Genomic DNA, 17,526 nt, shown 5'->3' on the forward strand with positions numbered 1-17,526 from the left:
CATGATGCCAACACTGGCAGTAGCATTGGGATAATGCCCGAAATAAAGTGGTAAAAATGTTGAGGCCCAGGCTGGCCAACTCCTGGGTATTTTCACTGCTCCCAGGGAATAAAATTATGAAAAACGGCAAGGGAGGAAGGTAGTGTGTGGCTTTATGTTCAACCTCTTCCCAAACACTCATTTTCCCAGCCTCACCTGAACATCACAAGAGCCATACAAAGTAAGGGAGATGGTACCCATGTTCAGATACAAAAATTGAGGTTCAGACAGGAAGGGCCTGACTCATCCTTTCATTGGCCAGGAAGTAGAGGCAGCAGCATTGGGAAGGAACCTGAGCTTCCTGGCAGGGAAGGTTGTTAATTTGTGTCTGAACACAGAGCCCAGGAGTTTGGGAGAGGGAAAAATAGTAGGAGGTGTCTCTCCTTTCAGATCAGGGCTTGATGAAATGGTATCATCTGGAAAAAATGAGCTTGAGACACACTAATTAACACTAAATAAATTAAATGGGTTCTTTCCAGTAGGACCTGCCAGATCCTTTAGCACCTTCGTGTTACCCAGATCTCTGACCAGGACCAAGGCCAGGGTCTGGGGCAATGATTGATAGAACTTGGGTCCCAAAGGCCTTCAGAGGGGACACAATGGAGGTGAAGGCATTTGAAGTGTGTGTACATGTGCACTTGTGACATGTGCAAGGGATCACATAATGGTGCACCCATGCACATATGTTCTCAGTCATTGATACTGGGCTCACATGTCAACCATAAAAAGCAGGTCTGTAAGGTACCCAAGTGCCAGAATCTGCTTCGCCCGAGGCAAGATAAGTCAAAAGTGCCTCCACTGTCCACAAGTGGACAGTGGCTTTATTGGCTTTATTGGCGCTGGACCAAGCCTGGTATTCGCAGCTTCAAGAAAAGGCACAGACACTGAAGGGGCCCCGAACCCGCAAGAGTCCTCCCAGGAGTGCCCAGCCCAGCCGGGGATGGGGGCACACTTTCACCGCGGGGCGCAGGGAAGGAAAGGCGTCCTGGTGTGTGTGTGTGGGAGGTGTGCACAGTGAAGGGATGGAGCGGAGAGGCGGGGAACCCGCCCGCTAGAAAGGGAACTCGCAGACGAAGTAGAGACGCCGCTGGCAGTCGTGGTCCCACCAGGAGCCGTCGTCCGAGGCCTGCGCCACGCAGTTCTCCAGCGCACCGCCGTTTGGCTGGTCGGGACTAAGCGGGTGCGGCGCGGCGCTGGGTTGAGCGCCCGGTTCGGTGTTGGGCGAGCGGTGCCAGGCGAAGAAGGACACCCGCTGGCCGTTTTCGAAGAGGTAGAGCCCTTCGGCGCGCCGATCGTGCACGCCCAGCCACACCGGCCAGTTGTAGGGAGCGAGCGCTGCACGCAGGTAGCGAGTGAGCGCTTCCATCTGCTGGCGGTCGGCCGGCTGTGCCAGGCTACCGCCTCGCGCCACGCACCGCGCCTGCGCCGCCGCTTGCACCTCGAAGTCGCGCGAGAGCAGGAAACACTTGTGGCCCAGGCGCAGCCCCTTTAGACAGCCTGTGGGCGGGGCGGGAAGGCGGGGTCAGAGCGTTCGGGGCGGGACCAGGGTCTGTGCGGGAGGAGGCGGGGTCAGAACCCCGGCGAGCTACAAGGCCGACCACCAGGGCTGCTGGGGGTGGGGCCAGTCTGCTGGGGCGGGACTTTAGGGGGCGTGGCGCGGCCCGAGTTGGTCAGCACAGTTGCGAGGGGAGGAGTGTCTCGCGCATGGCACATCCCAGTTACTCGAACCTCCTGGGCACCAACACACCACAATTCTCTCGGGACACTCTCGCCCAAGACATCCAGGGTCCCCAACTCTTTATGCCTCTCAGGGCCCCTTCTCCCACCAGTGCCCAACCTGGTTCGGATCGTCCCATTTTCCCTTCTATGTGTGGTGGGGACTTACCCTCCAAGCGGCCGTGCTCCCGCTCCGCTCGGCCCTGCGCCTCCTGCAGGACTTGCACCGCGTCGCGGGTGTCACCCGCTGCTTCCCGCAGCTGCCGCAGCCCTTGGGTCAGCTCGACCACGCGGGTGTCCAACGCGTGCAGACGGACGTGCAACTGGTGCAGGCTTGCGTCCAGACCGGCCAGGCGTCCCACTGCGGAAGGACAGGGCAAGCGCTGGAGGAGGAACCTTGGGGTTCTGGAACTTCTGGAAGTTCTGGATCAGTAGCCTAGGCTCTTGGAGGCGAGGTCTGGGGCGGGGCCCCCTGGGATGTGGGGGCTCTGGGCTGGGCCGTGAGTAGCTGAAAGGCCACCCCAGGTTCCGCTTACTCACAGATATAAGTGATGGTGTCCTCATGGGTGGGAGAGGGACTGGGGATGGTGGAAGGGGTTGGCGTTGCTTCCTCCTCCTCTTCCTCCCCCTGATCCTCTTGAGTCTCCCAGGCCAGTTTGCCTTCAGGAGTAACAGCAAGATTCTCATCCACCCCCACAGCTGGCAGCCCCAGAGCCTCCTGCAAATGCTGGGGTAGGGGAGGGATGGTCAGCCCCAGCTTGCCGCTCCTGATGCTCCATTGTCCCCTCTCCAGCTCAGCTCATGCTCTGAGCCTGAAGCCTTTCTCTGAACCCATCACCCCCATCCTCTGAGTCTATCCTCATGACTCCCCCTTAACCATTTCCCTAACCTTGGAATACCCCCTCCCAAGCCCACAGTTCCCCAAAACTCTACAGCTCACCTTCAGCATCAGGGCCTCCCTCTCCCGTTCCTCCTCCAGGGCACCTCCCCAGCCTCCCTCCCATTCCCTCTCGACTCCCCGAGCTCCGTAGCCAAATCCTAAGAGTTGGGGGACCACCAGGGCCCCAAAGAGCCAAGCTGCCTGCATCAGGCTGGGCTCTCAGCACCCAAGGTTGCAGATGTCAGGGTGTCTGGTGTAGGGCTAGAGTCTCTGGAGACTGGTGAATGCTCCTGTCCTGTGTGCAGATCACTAGCCCCTGGTTCCCGCTTTTGCCAGCCTCTTTCTTGTGCCTCCCCTCCTGCTCCTGTCTCTGTCCGTTGGTCTCCTCCGCCCCTCTGTGTGTGTCTCCCCGCCCTCTTGGCTCCCCAGAGGTCCTGCCTCTGTGGCCGGAAACCTCCAACGTTCCAAAGCCTTGATCCCGCCTTGGGTCTCCCTACACCCCCCTCTTTCCACGGAGCTCAGTTCCGCCCTGTTCTTTCCTTCTGCCTGGCCAAGAGCTCAGATGGTCAGGAAGAGGATGGAGCTGGCTTTCCAAGGGATCGTGGGGATGGCAGGCCCTGGCCTTGGAAAGGAACCCCTCAGGACCAGGCTGGCAGGAGTGGGCTGCTGGGGCTTCAGCCTTATTCCTTTCTCCCCCTCCTGGCCATTCCTGAGGAGGGGGGAGAACTCTGGGACTCACTAAGGTTGTTATTACCCTGCAGCCACCATCGCCCACACACCCTGATGGAAGAGACTTTTCCACCACTCTCAGGCTCTGGGGCACCTCCTGCACCCTGGATGGCCCACCCTTGGCCTCCCAGCCCTTGCCTAGTGATGCAAGTGGGTGTGAGAGGATGAGTGCCTGTGGGGACATGTGTGAAAAGCATGCTGTGGTTATGTGTGCAGCCCCAGATGGGGTTCCTGGATTCAGTGCCTACATTTTACTGGAAGCCTCTTGCAGGCCAAGCACTGGGCAGGGCTATGCTAGAGACTGCATATGCTGAGCTGCTCACAGTCAAGCAGACAGAGAAGTCCCCAGGGTAAGAGGCTGGGCAGAGGGTGGAGACTGGGGGCTAGTGGCCAGAGAAGTTTGCTCCAGGTGGTAGAATAGACAGATGCTGGGCTGGGTGCAGAGAGAGCTCTGAGCATTCGGCAAGCTGTCTCAACCCAGCCTGGACCACTGCAGTCACCTCCTCCCTGCCCTCCCCCTCCTTCCTCCCAAGCCCCTCCAATCCCGGCTGCTTGCCGCAGCCAGAGCAATCCTTCCAAACCATAAATCAGATCACATCATTCCCCACTCCCCTGCTCCCCCACCTTCCCATCATAAGCAGGAGGGAAGCCAAACCCCAGCCTTAGTCCTTAGCATAGCCTGCCTTGGCTGGGGGCTGGGAAAGAGGAGCCCTTGCAGGTTTGCAGGTCTGCAACCTCATCGCCCCCACTGCCCCTGCCCCCATGGCTCCAGCCTTGCTGGCTTCCTTGCTCTGCCCCACCTCATCCTTTGCACTCGCCTTTCCCTCCTTCTAGAAGGTTCTTCCTTCAGCTCCCCCTCATTATTGGGGTCTCAGCTTCAAGAAGCCTTCTCTGGAAGCTTCAGGTCCATAAATTGCTTTATAAAGTGCCTCTCCTTATCAATTTGGTGTACTCACTTGGCATGATCTTATCAGTTAACACATATGCCTCCTGCTAATGAAAGCAGGGATTCTTGTACATGCTGTTTCCCCTGAGCTTCCCTAGCACATAGTAGGTGTTGACTCCCGCTGAGTAAGGAGGTAGCTGTTCCTGGTGTGGCAGAGCTTGGTCAAAGGCCCGGGGCTTGGCTGGTGTTTAGCATGCATCCTGAGTTCCCAGGGTGGTGGCTGCAGCTTGGGTGGAGGCAGTGAGGACAGTGGGAGAGAGGCTCAGAGGCAAGGGGAGCAGAGGCCATGCCATGGCCACCCTGTGCCAGCCCTGTGAGTCATGCAGGGCTTTTCCAGCTTCAGGCTGGCTGGTTGTGCCAACGAGCATGGAGCTCATGAGCCAGGAATCAAGGGGTCCGTGCTTCAAAAGAGGAAATGGAGGCTCTGAGAGGGGAAATAGCACAGCCCTCTGGAGGTCACCAGCCTGGTGGCAGCTGGCCAAGACTTCTGGCTCCTACAAAGAGCAGGGCATCTGCCCTCGGCTCCTGGGAGCCCCAGGAGGGGCCTTGGAAATCAACACATCCAGCTTTCCATTTTCCAAGAAAGCTGGTACCCCGAGGGCAGCGTGACCTTGGGCAGGCTGCTCACTGCTTTGGAGCCTGGGTCTCTCCAGTGCCCATCTGGGCCCAGAAACCCCTCACTAGGCCTCGAGACCTCAAGAGGTAATGTGTAGGTCCAGAAAGGCCTTGTAGGCTGTAGAGGGGGCACTGCTTCTCACTGCTGGTGCCCAAAAGAGCAGCTGTTTCCCCTGGGCCCAGCTGCTCACCACCTGGCGGGTGGGTGTGCATCCGGATAGGGGCCTCCCTTGGCTAGGCTGGCACCCACTCCAGCTCATCCCAGGAGCCCTGGAGAGCCTGCAGCTGGAGGCAAACTGAAGGGCTGACTAGAACTCTCCACTGTAGGTGCCTGTGTTTACTGGTGACCAAGGTGGTGCCATTGGAGCTGGAGTAAGGTAGAAGTCTGGGCTGCCCTGTGGAGTTCACTCTTTCTGAGTGCATCCTGGGCACAAATGAACACAGCTGACTGTGTGTACATGAGCTCTGAGCACATGGCTGTGCAGGACTATTGTGAAAGATATGCAACTATGGTGCCCTGTAGTGCACATAGAGGACAAATGAAGACTTTGGATCCAGCCTGCCTGTCCCTAATTCTGAATGCTGCCTCTTTATAGCTGGGCAACCTTGGGCAAAATACTTAGCCTCTCTGTGCCTCAATTTTCTGTGCCTTTGGAACACAGGAAGGTGAAAGTCTCAGAGCTTGGCACACTGCACCTGCACAAGAAATGTCCTGGGGCGGAGTTATGGCACAGTATTGTGCAACTAAACAGGTGTGTGCAAACCTGTGTGATGGGTGGTACTGTGGGTGTGTTAGGAAGGCACACACACTCCTCCCTACCATGTGCCTCCGTTCCAGTTTGTGAGATATGAGCATGCACCCCCAGATGTGCTTCTGGGCGTGTGGTGGGCGAGCCCTGCACTGTGCTGCATGCATGCTCTGGAGGCCACAAGGGTATGACAAGCACAGGCAGCTGGGTATGTTTGTGGTCGTGTGTCCCCAAGTAACTTGTGCCTGGAAGGCATGCCCAGTATGCACACGTGGGGTTGTCTGTGAGTTCTATGTATGCTGGTGACTCTACACACCTGTGCCTTGGGGGACACAGTGCCTGTCAGGTGTTCCTGCGTGTGCCTTGCCCTGTGCTTAAGTAGTGTGTGTGTTGTGTGTTTAGGGGCACAGGATAGGAATCTATAACGCTCAAAATCCAATTTGGGGATGCGGGTGCCTGACAACAAATACTTAATGCACCCCACTGTGTGTAGAGGGGGTGGGAGGCACTCTGGGGCAGAGCAGTCTCTGGATGTTTGTTGGGTACCCTTGGGGGGGGCGGGACCCCATCGTTGGTGCATGGGGGCAAGCAGGGTGGAGTCCGGGGTTGGGGACTTGGCAGTGGAGAAGAGTGGTGGGGGAGGGCAAGGGGAGGGGGCGGAGCCGGCGGTGGGGGGGATGGGCAAGGTTTGGGGGCGCGGGGAGGGGCGATGTCTCCTCTGCCGGCTCCCGGAGGGAGGGGAGAGGGCGGAGGGAGGGGAGGGAGGGAGAGAGGGAGGGAGAGAGAGACAGGGTGAGGGAGAGACAGTGAGAGCGAGAGAGCGAGAAGGGTGGCAGAGGAGGCGCGGAGCGGGCGGCGGCGGCGGCGGCGGCGGCGGCGGCCCGAGGAAGAGGAGGAGGAAGAGCAGGCGGAGACGCGGCGCCCGGAGCCGGCCGGACCGAGCCGGGGGCGGGCGAGGAGGGGCGCGGCGGCCGCGGCAGAAGGGGGGGCGCTCTGCGGATGGCCAGGCCCGGCCCGCGGGGGGGGTGAGGTCCTCGGCACCCCCGCCCTCCCCCCCGGCCCCCGCCCGCCCCCTCCCGGGCCCGCTCGCCCTCCGGGGCGGTGGGGCATGGCCTGAGGGTCCCCCGCCTCCGGGGGGGGTGGGGGGTGGGGGGAGGGGGGAGGGGCCGCGGGCGCCGCCGACCGGGACTCAGCAGCCCCGCCAGGCAGGTAAGGGGGCCGGGAACCTGGGGTTTTGGTGGAGCTGCGGGGCTGGGGCTGCGGGGGGGGGGCGGGGGCGCCCCGGATGTCCTTGGCCCGGCGCCGGCTCCGGGCCTGGGTGTGCTGTGGGGGGTGCGGGTGAGGAGGGGATCGTTGCCCCGGGTGACACCAAATTGGGTTACGCCCCGGTCCCGGGTGCCCCGTCCCAGATCGCATCCTGGGTGAGAGGGTGCGCCCCATCCCCCGCCAGCAGAGCCCCTAGCCCGAACCCGCCTACTGGCTCTCTAAGGCCAAGGGTCGGTCGCGGTACCGCCTCCTGGCCCCGCCCGGCCACTCCCCCGCCTCGCCCACCCTGGCGCACCTGAGCCCCTCCCTCAGGTCACCCTGGTTCCCACCCCCTTCAGCGCGGGTCTAGGCCCTAGCATCCTCCGCCCCCCTCGACCGCCTCTAGCTCCCACTTCTTCCCGGAGTCTCGATCCCTTCCCACCCCCGACCCAGGCTCCCCCCATCCCCACCGTCTCCAGTCCTTTCACCGCCGGCCGGCGCACCCCCTCGGCTCCCGCCCCCGAGTCCCGCTCCCGGAGCCCCCGCCCCTCTCCCCGGCCCGGGGCTCTCCCCCACCAGCCTTTCGGTCTCAGCCCGAGTGTCTCTCCTCCCCCCTCCGCCTCCATTCATTCTCCCGGGCCCGCTCCCGGCCACGCCAGTCGCCCCCTGTCCCCCCGCAGCCTCCCAGGGCACCCCCTCTCCCCTTTTCCACCCCCCCTCGCCGATTCCTCAGCCCGTCTCAGTACCAGCTGCGTGCCAGCTATTCTTAGCCGCGGAGCGTTTGATTCATGCCGCCCCGGCGGAGTGTGCCCGCTCCCTCCCTCGAGGCCGGAGGGGGAGGGGCCGAGTTGGTCCTGGGGGCTGGGGCAGTCGTGCGCGCGGGTGGCCGGGGACCAGCTTTTCTTTCATCCAACTGGCCACCCCATTCCTGCGGGGCTGGAGCTGGGGGTCAGCCAGGGTCAGCCGAGGGGGAGTGGCTGTGGCCCCAGATAGAGGCAGGACGTGTGGTAGGGCGGACGGAGGATTGGAAGGAGGCTGGGGTCTCCCGCAGGGCAGGGTGGGTGGGGCAGCCGGGCTGTGTACCTGGAGGGGGAGGGGGCTTCCAAGCTCCGGCCACGCGTGGGGGAGGGGCCCCGGCCGTGGTTAAATGCTCACTCGCCCACAGTTCTTGGAACTCTCTTCCCTCCACACATATTTTGTCTTCCCTTCCCCAACCCCCTAACCCATCCCCACTCCCCCAAAGTCAGCAGTACCCTCCACTGCTTCCCATCTCCATGACAACGGTGCAGGAGCCGGGCCTGGTGTTGGGGGTAGGGACCAGACCAGACATTCTGGTTTCCGGTGCTGGGGTGGGAGTAGGGGAGAACATGAGGGAGGCAGACCCCATGTGGAAGGGACCCACCTTCTTAGAGCCACCTTAGGGGAGAACCGTGAGGATCCAGAGATCCTCTACCCCTACCCCTGCCCCCAGATCTTCACCTCACTTCTTAGTCTCCTCCCAGCCACCCCCCAACCAATGCTTCTCCGTGGAACCACCAGTGCGGGCAATGCCAGCCCAGCTGCCCTGCAGCGCCAGTCCTGAAACACTCCCACAGGTTATTCACAGCATCCCACACCCACCCAGGCCATCACACCTGGGCAGCTGTCCCTGGGACAGCCTCCCCACCCAGCCACATGCCCTCTTAAGATGCCCCAATAACTGCCAAAGGCCATTGGCTCCTAGTTCCCTAGGGTACACCCCGTGCAAGATGCTCGGATCTGTGACAACCCATCTCAATGCCCTTGCTCCCCTGGAATGGCCAACTCCCAGCAACCCTCTGCACATGTAGTCAGCCACACTCAGTGAAGTCACCGACTCCACCTGCTCATGGGCACCTCCTGCCGCCCCAGGCTCACCACACCTCCATCTCCCCTTTACTACAGCTCAGCCTCAGCCTCCCTCAGGGTGAGGGGCCAGGCCAAGGCCAGGAGGGCGGGATGCCGGTGGGTTGGTCCACCTGTCTGTCCTCAGCTAATTTTAGCTGCATTTTCTGTGGCCTGACAAAGTGGGCCAGTAGCTCCCGCGGTGATTCTGCGGTTTCTGGGACACGGCCACACTAGGTCAGCGGCAAAGTGGGGCGCAGGGGGGCAGGGGCTGCTAGCAGGGCCAAGGGCATGGAAGGAGACAGGTGCTGGGAGCATGGCAGGATCGGGGGTGATATGCACTTGCAGAGGTGGCACATGAGAACAGTGGGGGAAACCTGCCCTTGACCACTTGTCCATTAAGTGGTGCCAGTGGCCTCAGAGGGGCTCTGGGCTCCTATTCTGACAGTCACCCTTGGCCCCTGCAGCCGCCTGTGATGCTGCCGTCCCCCGTCGCCCCGTGGCCCCACGATGACCCACAGCCCTGCCACAAGCGAGGACGAGGAACGCCACAGTGCCAGCGAGTGTCCCGAGGGGGGCTCAGAGTCCGACAGCTCCCCAGACGGGCCAGGGCAAGGCCCTCGGGGGACCCGGGGCCAGGGCAGTGGGACACCTGGTAGCCTGGCCTCTGCCCGAGGCCTCCAGGGTCGCTCCATGTCTGTCCCAGACGACGCCCACTTCAGCATGATGGTCTTCAGGATTGGCATCCCGGACCTGCACCAGACAGTGAGTGACCACCTACTTGCCAGAAGCAGAGGTGGGGACAGAGTCTGAGTGGCACAGGAGACCTCTGGGGCTGGGTGTCCTCCCAGGAACCCCCCTTGGCTCCCATTTCAGACGCCATGTGCTTCCCCTTCTCCTGCCCCTGTGTCCAGAATCACCCCCCACCCCAGCTGTCCACTTCCTTCCCAACCTACCTTGGACCCCTGACTCACCCTGGCCCCGGTTGCCCCCCCCCACACCAGAAATGCCTGCGCTTCAACCCGGATGCCACCATCTGGACGGCCAAGCAGCAGGTGCTCTGTGCCCTCAGTGAGAGCTTGCAGGATGTGCTCAACTACGGCCTGTTCCAGCCGGCCACCTCAGGCCGGGATGCCAATTTCCTGGAGGAGGAGAGGCTGCTGCGGGAGTACCCCCAGTCCTTTGAGAAGGGGGTACCCTACCTGGAGGTGAGGTCCACAGCCTCCTGACCCCTTCACTGACAACATGAGTCCTGTCCTAAAACCATCAACCCCCAAACACGTACTGGTTCCAGTTGAGACCTTAACAAGGGGAACTCCAGTGAGCTCTTCTGGATATCCTAGGACCCACAGGGAGTCAGAGGCTGAGTTCAGATCACCATTTGTTCTGAGTGGCCTTGGGAAAAGCCCTTCACCACCCCAAGCTTCTCTTGCCCCATGGATTGGGGAAGGACCCCCAGTTACAGTAGGCATTCTAGAACATTCCTTGTGGGGTCCTCATGCCTGCTTCTTCAAGGTAGGAGTTGTAGGGAACTATGCCTCAAGGACCCAGCACTCTCAGGAAAGCTCTCTGCCACCGTCTGCCCACCCAACTGAGGCTCCAGAGCTGTTTCCACATCAACCCTGAGCTCCTCCTGGGGGATGAGAAGGGGTCAGACCTACCCGCCCAGGTTTCCGCTTCTAAGTCTGTGTCTCTCCCCCCACCCTACTGCTGACCTCAGTTCCGATACAAGACCCGCGTTTACAAACAGACCAACCTGGATGAGAAGCAGCTGGCCAAGTTGCATACAAAGGTGAGAGACCCCTGCTGGCATTGCCCCCAACCTCACCCCTTCCTTCTTCCCTCTCAGGCCGCTCATCCTTCCCAGGAGCATTCCGTTTCCACCTGGCTCCTTGGCCTCCCACTTCTCTTCCCCTGAGACCCCATGTCCACTCAGGGTCCTTTTCTTACTCCTGCTTGCCTGTCTGGGGACTACTTTATAGATGCCCTGAAACTCCCCAATCCCATAGCCTGAATTTCTACCAAATCCAAGGATCAACCCCTCTTCTCCATGGGTGTTTGTTCTGGGATCTAACCCTCCAATCCTGGGGCCTTGTCTCCCCGGTGTCTCCCCTAGTCACCTAAGAACTGGAAGGAAGTCAGGGGCTGCTGTGGCCAGAGAGGGAGGATTCTTGATGCTTCGGAAGGAAGAAACCCTGACCCCCTTCTTACCTGCTCCCCCACACTGTGCACCCTCTTTCCTTCCCAATCTTGCCATCCACTTTGGGAGCCACTTGCCTTATGTGGCTTCTGAGCACCTGCAACATGGAGTTGGGTCACAGGGGATTGCAAAGACTCGGTGCAAAAAAAAAAAAAAGTGAAGTATCTTATTAATAACTTTCCTATGGATTGCCTGCTGAACTGGAGCGCTGTGGATATATTAGTACAGAACATAGCTCTTCAGATTGAATTTCAATATAATTGATGGTTCCCCTTTGCTTTTGCTTTGGAGGTGGCCACAGGGAATTTCAATGCCACTTGCGGCTAGCTGTGCATTTCCGCTGGGTGGTGTTGCTGGAGACCTCTGCCCCCCCCCCCCTGGTCCCTAACCAGCCTATGTTCTCTCTCTGTCCATGGCACAGACGGGGTTGAAGAAGTTCCTGGAGTACGTGCAGCTTGGGACGTCAGACAAGGTGGCGCGCCTGCTGGACAAGGGGCTGGACCCCAATTACCATGACTCAGATTCGGGAGGTAGGGAGGAGCCCAGGTCATGGGGGACAGCAGGGGCCAGATAGGGCAGCAGGGGCAGGAATGCCAAATTCCCTACCACTGTCACTTCCAAGGGGGACCATGGGACCACAGGTTGTGGGTGTCGAGCTGGGGAGCCAAGGAGGTGGTGTGGGAAGGGCTGGAGGCTAAGGGCCTGCATGTGACTGGCCTTTCTTGCCCCTCAGAGACCCCCTTGACCCTGGCGGCCCAGACTGAAGGCTCGGTAGAGGTGATTCGAACTCTGTGCCTGGGTGGGGCCCACATTGACTTCCGGGCCCGGGATGGCATGACAGCACTGCACAAGGCCGCGTGTGCCCGGCATTGCCTGGCTCTCACGGTGAGGCTGCCGTGACCACCCCCTCGCCCTGGGACCCTGTCTCCATTCCCCCTGGTCCTCTTTCAAACCCTAGTTCTTGCGTTTGTTATAAATAGCTGCTCCTGCTACCCCTGGTACAAAGCCCCCTTCCACAGACTGACAAATACACAGTCCCTATTGTCATTCCAACTCCTCAGGCCCCAGGTGTGCCCCACCCATGCAGCACTAGCTGCCCAGGTAGCTCCTGACTCTCCCCAGCACAGCCGCCTCCCTCAGACACCCAGACCCCTCTCGGCTCTCACCTGCGCAGCACCCATCCTACTTCTGTCTCCCAGGCATCAGCCCACCTCATGTTCCTTAAAACAGTGACCTGCTGTGTTCCCACCTCTCCATGCACACGGTGGCCACCCTCCACCTGCCCTTCCTCAGCCAGTGCCTGCTGCCCGTGCGTCGCCTCTCCTCTCACATGCAAGTTCAGCCCTGCTTCACATCCCCCTGTGCCTCAAATGCTCTTTTCCAAATAGTCAGGCCCCCCCCCCCATACCCACAAAATACATCACAGAAGGACCCCCCCATCAGCACACTCCATTCTCTTCATGCACAGCTCAGGATTGGCTACACCCAAGGGTGGCCATGGACGAACATCCCTTTTCTCAGAGGATCCAGTGGACTTGGCACACCATTCTCTTCTCCAACTCTTTTCTTGAAGAACCCCTAATGTAGCCAAGCGCCAGCCACACAGAGCTGCCTTTTATCAGTGGAATCAACCCCTGCATATTCAGCCCCAGACCTCCACCCTGGACACACACACCCAGCCCTAGGCCTCCCCCAACCCGTTGCCAGCGGCCACGTGGGGTTGTTTAAATTCAAATTAATTAAAATGAAGTAACACTGCAATTTAAATGCCTCAGTCTCACTAGCCACTTTCGGGTGTCACTGCCGTCCTGTGGCCACCATAGGGGTGGCACCATTGAAGATCATCTCTAGCATTGCAGAGGGTCTCCCTGGACAGTGCTGCTGCAGGCTGTCCTTACACAGGGTTCCTTCAACGCTTTCTCCTATTAGTATTCGATGTCACCCGCCTTCCACACCCAGAGGTATCCCTTAAATAGGATCATTCCCCACCCCTCAGCCTGCACCCCCAATGAGGCTGGCTCAGGACTTGCCTCACCCCACGCTCACCCTTTCCCAGGCTCCCTCCTGACCCCTGTCTTCAGGACTCTGGTCTCAGTGGCACTCTCACTTGGCCATAGGCTCTCCTGCACCCACAGTTCATCTCTCCTTGTCTCCCAGTGTGCGTCCTCTGGGGTGAGGGGCACTGCAGCTACCAACATTCTTTAATGACTCATCCACGGTCACCCGTGGATGAAAGACTGGGCAGTACGTGAGAAGGAGATGTCCTCGGAGGCATCTACCTCGTCCCCTCCTTGTTCCCCAGGGATGGGAATGGCCTGGCAAGGGGAAAGGCCTGGGCTGAGGTCTGCGAGGGCGTCATGGTTGAGCTGAGACAGGCTTTGGCCAGTGAGGGTCACCAGGATTCCTCACCAGCACTTCAGAATGAGCTGGTTCTAGTGTGACTGTCGTCTGTCCTTTCTTCCTTGGCTCTCTCTCCCTTCCTAGGCACTCCTGGACCTTGGGGGCTCCCCCAACTACAAGGACCGCCGTGGGCTGACCCCTCTGTTCCATACGGCCATGGTGGGGGGCGACCCCCGCTGCTGTGAACTGCTCCTGTACAACAGGGCCCAGCTGGGCATAGCTGATGAGAACGGCTGGCAGGAAATCCACCAGGTGCTCCAGGCTTGGCCCCAAGGGGGAGGGGTGGGCAAGGCCCGGGCCCCAAGGCATCCCAGGGGCTGGAGCTGGGGCAGGGATCCAGATGCTGGGGTCCTGGCAGAGGGCAGGAGTGAGAATAGAGTGGTCTGCACAGAGGAAAAGGTGGCTGCATGGACATCAGGACACAGCTGGGGAAGTGAACAGCTTGATCACGGAGGTGCTCGGGCCTGGCCTCCTGGCCCTCTTGAGTACCAGACTGGACGCCCAGGCGTGGAAATGACCAAACATTCAGACCTGTGAAGCTGACAACCTAGTCCTTGGGCAGGAATGGGGTGGAAAGAGAAGAGCGGGTAGATGTGGGGGTTCCTGCCTCCAGGGGAGAGGACCTGGGCGGTTTCAGGCCGTGTCTGATCTGGCCCTTCGATCTCTGACCTCCCAGGCCTGCCAGCGGGGCCACTCTCAGCACCTGGAACACCTGCTCTTCTATGGGGCTGAGCCTGGAGCCCAGAACGCCTCGGGGAACACGGCCCTGCACATCTGTGCTCTCTACAACAAGGTCTGACCCCGCAGGGCCCAGCCGGCTCCGCACAGCCCCCTCCCCACAGCCACCTCCACAGTGCCCAGCCAGGCCCGGGGACTCCAGCCTCCACACTTCCGCAGTCTCTGCTCCTCCACGGTTTCCACCCTTCATCCTCCATCCTTCCATCCGTCTGTCCAACCATCCATCTATCCATCCAACAGATACTGACAGAGTGCCTTCCCTGTGTGCTGACCTTGTGGCCCGGAGGGGAGCAGACAGTAGCCCCTGTTGATACCGTACAGGATGCTCAGAGTGAAGTCACAGGGAATCCAGGTCCCCACAGAAGCGCACCCCCAGGCTTGCCTTGGGTGGAGGTGCCTTCCTGGAGGGTGCGCCCTTGAGATGAGCCAGAGACAGCCGAGTAGAGGGCACAGCCTGTGCAGAAGAGCAGAAGGAGGGCAGGTGGGACCACTGCAGGAAGGAAAAGGGGTTCAGCAGGTCTCCTTTGCCATGTGTCTCCAGCCAGCCAGCAGGGTGCCTGGGAGCTGTGTGGGGGCACAGCTGGGGACAGAGGCAAGGCCAGAGTGCAGCCCTGGCAGGGATGAGGCAGTGTTGTGCGTTTAGCAACTCGAGGCTGGGTGGACACTGCCCCCAGGAGGTCCCAGGAGAGGTGGGCAGTCACAGCAGCAGGAGGGCTCACGTAGGCGCGGGAGCTGTACTGGACAGCCGTTGGCCCCCCGCCTGTTTCTCCACGCTCCCTGCCCTTGAAGAACTTAGGGAGACAGGGCCTGGCATGAGGCTGCTGGTCTGGCAGCCCCCTTCCTCCAGGAAGTCTTCCAAAGCAGCCCAGCCCCTTCTGCTTCAGGAGAACTTGCAGTGCTGGGGACTTGGCAGGTGGCCACATGCCGCCTGGTGGCGGTGAGCAGTATGCCGAACGCTGAGGAAGGACTGTGTTTGTCAAATCAGACCACTTCCCCTCCTGCTTGCTTCTGCCTCTCCTGCTCCCTGACAGCAGGCTTGGCGTCCAGGTCCTCTGAGGCCACTGTGCAGTGGAGAAGGGGGACCCCCAGTCCTGGGCAGCCTGGGGGACCCTGGACAGGCCCCTTTTCCTCTCCAAGACTCTGTCCTTCTCCCTGAAATGGGAATAAAGCCAGCTGATTGAAAGGGCTGAGTGATCATGTATATTAAGTGTTCATCCCTAGAAGACAGTCATGATAATAATAATTGTTATTATTATTATCATTTCCAATGTCAATCAGGATTCACTCGGAAGACATACCGTTCATTTGAGCAGGGAATATTTAGCACAAACAATTAATGGTATAGCAGGCACAGTGACTCTTAGACTAGATGAACACATCATTTCCCCTTTTTGGGCTTCCCCTGTCTCAACTGTGAAATGGGTCAGTAATTGATGCCCACCACACAGAAGGATCAAGTGGGTTAACATTTTGCTTGCTCTTGGCATGGCGGTAATAAATGGGAGCTCACCTTCCACTTCTCGAGATCCCCTGGTCTTCCCTCCCAGGCTTTAAGCTTTCCAAAGGCTGGGGCTGGGGCTGGGGCTGGGGCTGGGGCTGACCGTCTTTCCTTGATCTTGCTCCCTGGCCTCTTGATCTGCCTGTGTAGCCTCTGTGGTGAAGGTCAGATCCATGTCTAGACTGTTTGCTCTTCTGGGTGGGGGCTGAGTTTGAGGACTTGCTCTGCCCAAGCCCCCAGCATATAGTATGCCAGGCTGCATCTTTGTGGAGCGAATGAATGAATGACGAGTCAGCCATCCTGGGTTCCCGCAGGGCTGTGCGCAGTGCCCACCTCAGAATGCTCCAGGGGTGTCTGTTTCGACAGATTGAATGACTCAGGGAATGAGTGAATGAATGAATGACTTAACAAACAAATGAATTTTGACTGACAGTTCCACATCCTCCATCTCCTCATTCTTTCCATGTGCATTTCTTAAGCACCTACTGTGTGCCCCGTGCCAGGTGCTGGGGATGCGAGATGAATCAGAGACAGCGTCTGCCCTGGGAATGGTGGGGGGAGTTCACAGTCTGGCGCAGAGGCAGACGTAAACAAATCATTGAATCCCATGAGATAAGTGCTAGTTTGCAAGTAAATATGAGGTTCCCCAGGCATCCAGAGGAGGGAGCTACTAACTAAGACTTGGGCATTTTCTGGACTAGGGTAGAGTAGAAGAGCCCGGGAGCTAGTGGATGGTGCCTGGGCCCTGTACCCCCATCGTGGGAGCTGGAAGTGTGTGAGAATATGCAAAAATACAGGTGGAGGTATTACCAGTGCCATTGGGGGACAGCGTGTACATACTCAGACACACACTCACATACACACACACACACACAACACTAACCGGAGTGACTCTGCTGTCCAGGGGGTGGTCTTGGTGATAGGATCCTCCTCTATGAGGGGTCATTTGTAGGAGACAGAGGAGCACCAGCATGAGAAGACCAGGGCGGACTCCTGGCTGCTCTGCTAATTGCCTGTGGGTCTTAGGCAAGGGATTTGGCCTCACTGGACCCGGCCTGTGGATGGGCCTGTGCCTGTATCCCTGGAGGGTCTTACCTGGAAGAATAGGAAGAGGAGGGGCTTGTGGATACTTGAAATTAGCACCAGGGAGCCAGAGTGGAGTTGAGCTGGGGCAGCCAGATTGGACTTGGCCAGGCCAAGGCAGGGCAGAAGAGTTTCCCCACTGACTGACTGTCCACTGAACAGTCCCTGTGTGCAGGTACTATTCCTGGTGGCAAGTGCCAAGGACAATACAATGCCCTGTGGAACTTACCACATACGGGAGGAGATGCCAAAGAGAAAAATGACATCCAAACGGAATGTCAGGACATGGTGTTAGAAAGAAATGAGTTAACATTGGCTTCAAAGAATGCTGTCACATGCAAGAGTGTCACATAAAAATAAATAAAACAATTAGAAAGGAACAGGACAAGGGAGTTCCTTTAGACAGAACGTTCAGAGAAGGACTCTCTGAAGCATGGCGGCACATGCTGTAATCCCAGCTCATTGGAAGGGGAGGCTGAGACAGGAGGATCAAGTTCAGGCAGGCAAGTTCAAGGCCAGCCTTGGCAGCTTAGTGAGACCCTGTCTCAAAATTAAAAATAAAAGATTAGGGATGTAGCTCAGTGGGAGGATGTTTGCCTGGCATATGCAACACTCTGAGTCGCATCCCCACTACAGCAAAACAAAACCAAAGCACTTATCTAAAGAGGTGGCATTGAGTGAAAACCTGAATGAAGTGAGAAAGCAAGCAGTGGGGAGACCTTGGTGTGAAGAATTCCGAACAGAGGGAGCAGCAGGTACAAAGGCCCTGGGGCAGAAGCATGCCTGACAGAGGACGAAGGAGGCCAGGGTGGCTAGAATGTGGGC

The 17,526-nt window shown here is 59.1% G+C and overlaps 2 protein-coding genes across 2 annotated transcripts in view; one reads left to right on the forward strand and one right to left on the reverse strand.

The window, feature by feature from the left end:
* Positions 1 to 873: 873 nt before the first annotated feature.
* CLEC11A (C-type lectin domain containing 11A) lies at positions 874 to 3,008 on the reverse strand. The gene is made up of 4 exons (XM_081275811.1): positions 2,696 to 3,008; positions 2,296 to 2,482; positions 1,925 to 2,116; positions 874 to 1,536 (listed from the first exon to the last, which is right to left on the reverse strand). The coding sequence occupies exons 1-4, from the start codon at positions 2,840 to 2,842 to the stop codon at positions 1,091 to 1,093; spliced, it is 972 nt and encodes a 323-aa protein (XP_081131937.1). The 5' UTR covers positions 2,843 to 3,008; the 3' UTR covers positions 874 to 1,090.
* Positions 3,009 to 6,529: 3,521 nt separating this feature from the next.
* Positions 6,530 to 17,526, forward strand: part of SHANK1 (SH3 and multiple ankyrin repeat domains 1) — a 44,235-nt gene continuing 33,238 nt past the window's right edge. Inside the window, exons 1-8 of the mRNA XM_081275736.1 lie at positions 6,530 to 6,883; positions 9,250 to 9,547; positions 9,787 to 9,990; positions 10,503 to 10,574; positions 11,404 to 11,512; positions 11,716 to 11,867; positions 13,467 to 13,634; positions 14,059 to 14,175. Of these exons, the coding sequence (XP_081131862.1) occupies positions 9,293 to 9,547; positions 9,787 to 9,990; positions 10,503 to 10,574; positions 11,404 to 11,512; positions 11,716 to 11,867; positions 13,467 to 13,634; positions 14,059 to 14,175 (1,077 nt within the window). The 5' untranslated portion in view covers positions 6,530 to 6,883; positions 9,250 to 9,292. The remainder of the gene's footprint in view (positions 6,884 to 9,249; positions 9,548 to 9,786; positions 9,991 to 10,502; positions 10,575 to 11,403; positions 11,513 to 11,715; positions 11,868 to 13,466; positions 13,635 to 14,058; positions 14,176 to 17,526) is intronic.

The sequence above is a fragment of the Spermophilus citellus genome, assembly GCF_964194105.1.
Source record: "Spermophilus citellus genome assembly, chromosome: 18".
NCBI lineage: Eukaryota > Metazoa > Chordata > Mammalia > Rodentia > Sciuridae > Spermophilus > Spermophilus citellus.

Bases quoted from the DNA above. Each gene is read 5' to 3' on its own strand.
- CLEC11A (XM_081275811.1), bottom strand. From the start codon at position 2,842: ATGCAGGCAGCTTGGCTCTTTGGGGCCCTGGTGGTCCCCCAACTCTTA. The intron at 2,483-2,695 runs GTGAGCTGTAGA...CCCCTACCCCAG, and splicing joins GGGAGGCCCTGATGCTGAAG to CATTTGCAGGAGGCTCTGGG. The intron at 2,117-2,295 runs GTGAGTAAGCGG...GTCCTTCCGCAG, and splicing joins GGACACCATCACTTATATCT to TGGGACGCCTGGCCGGTCTG.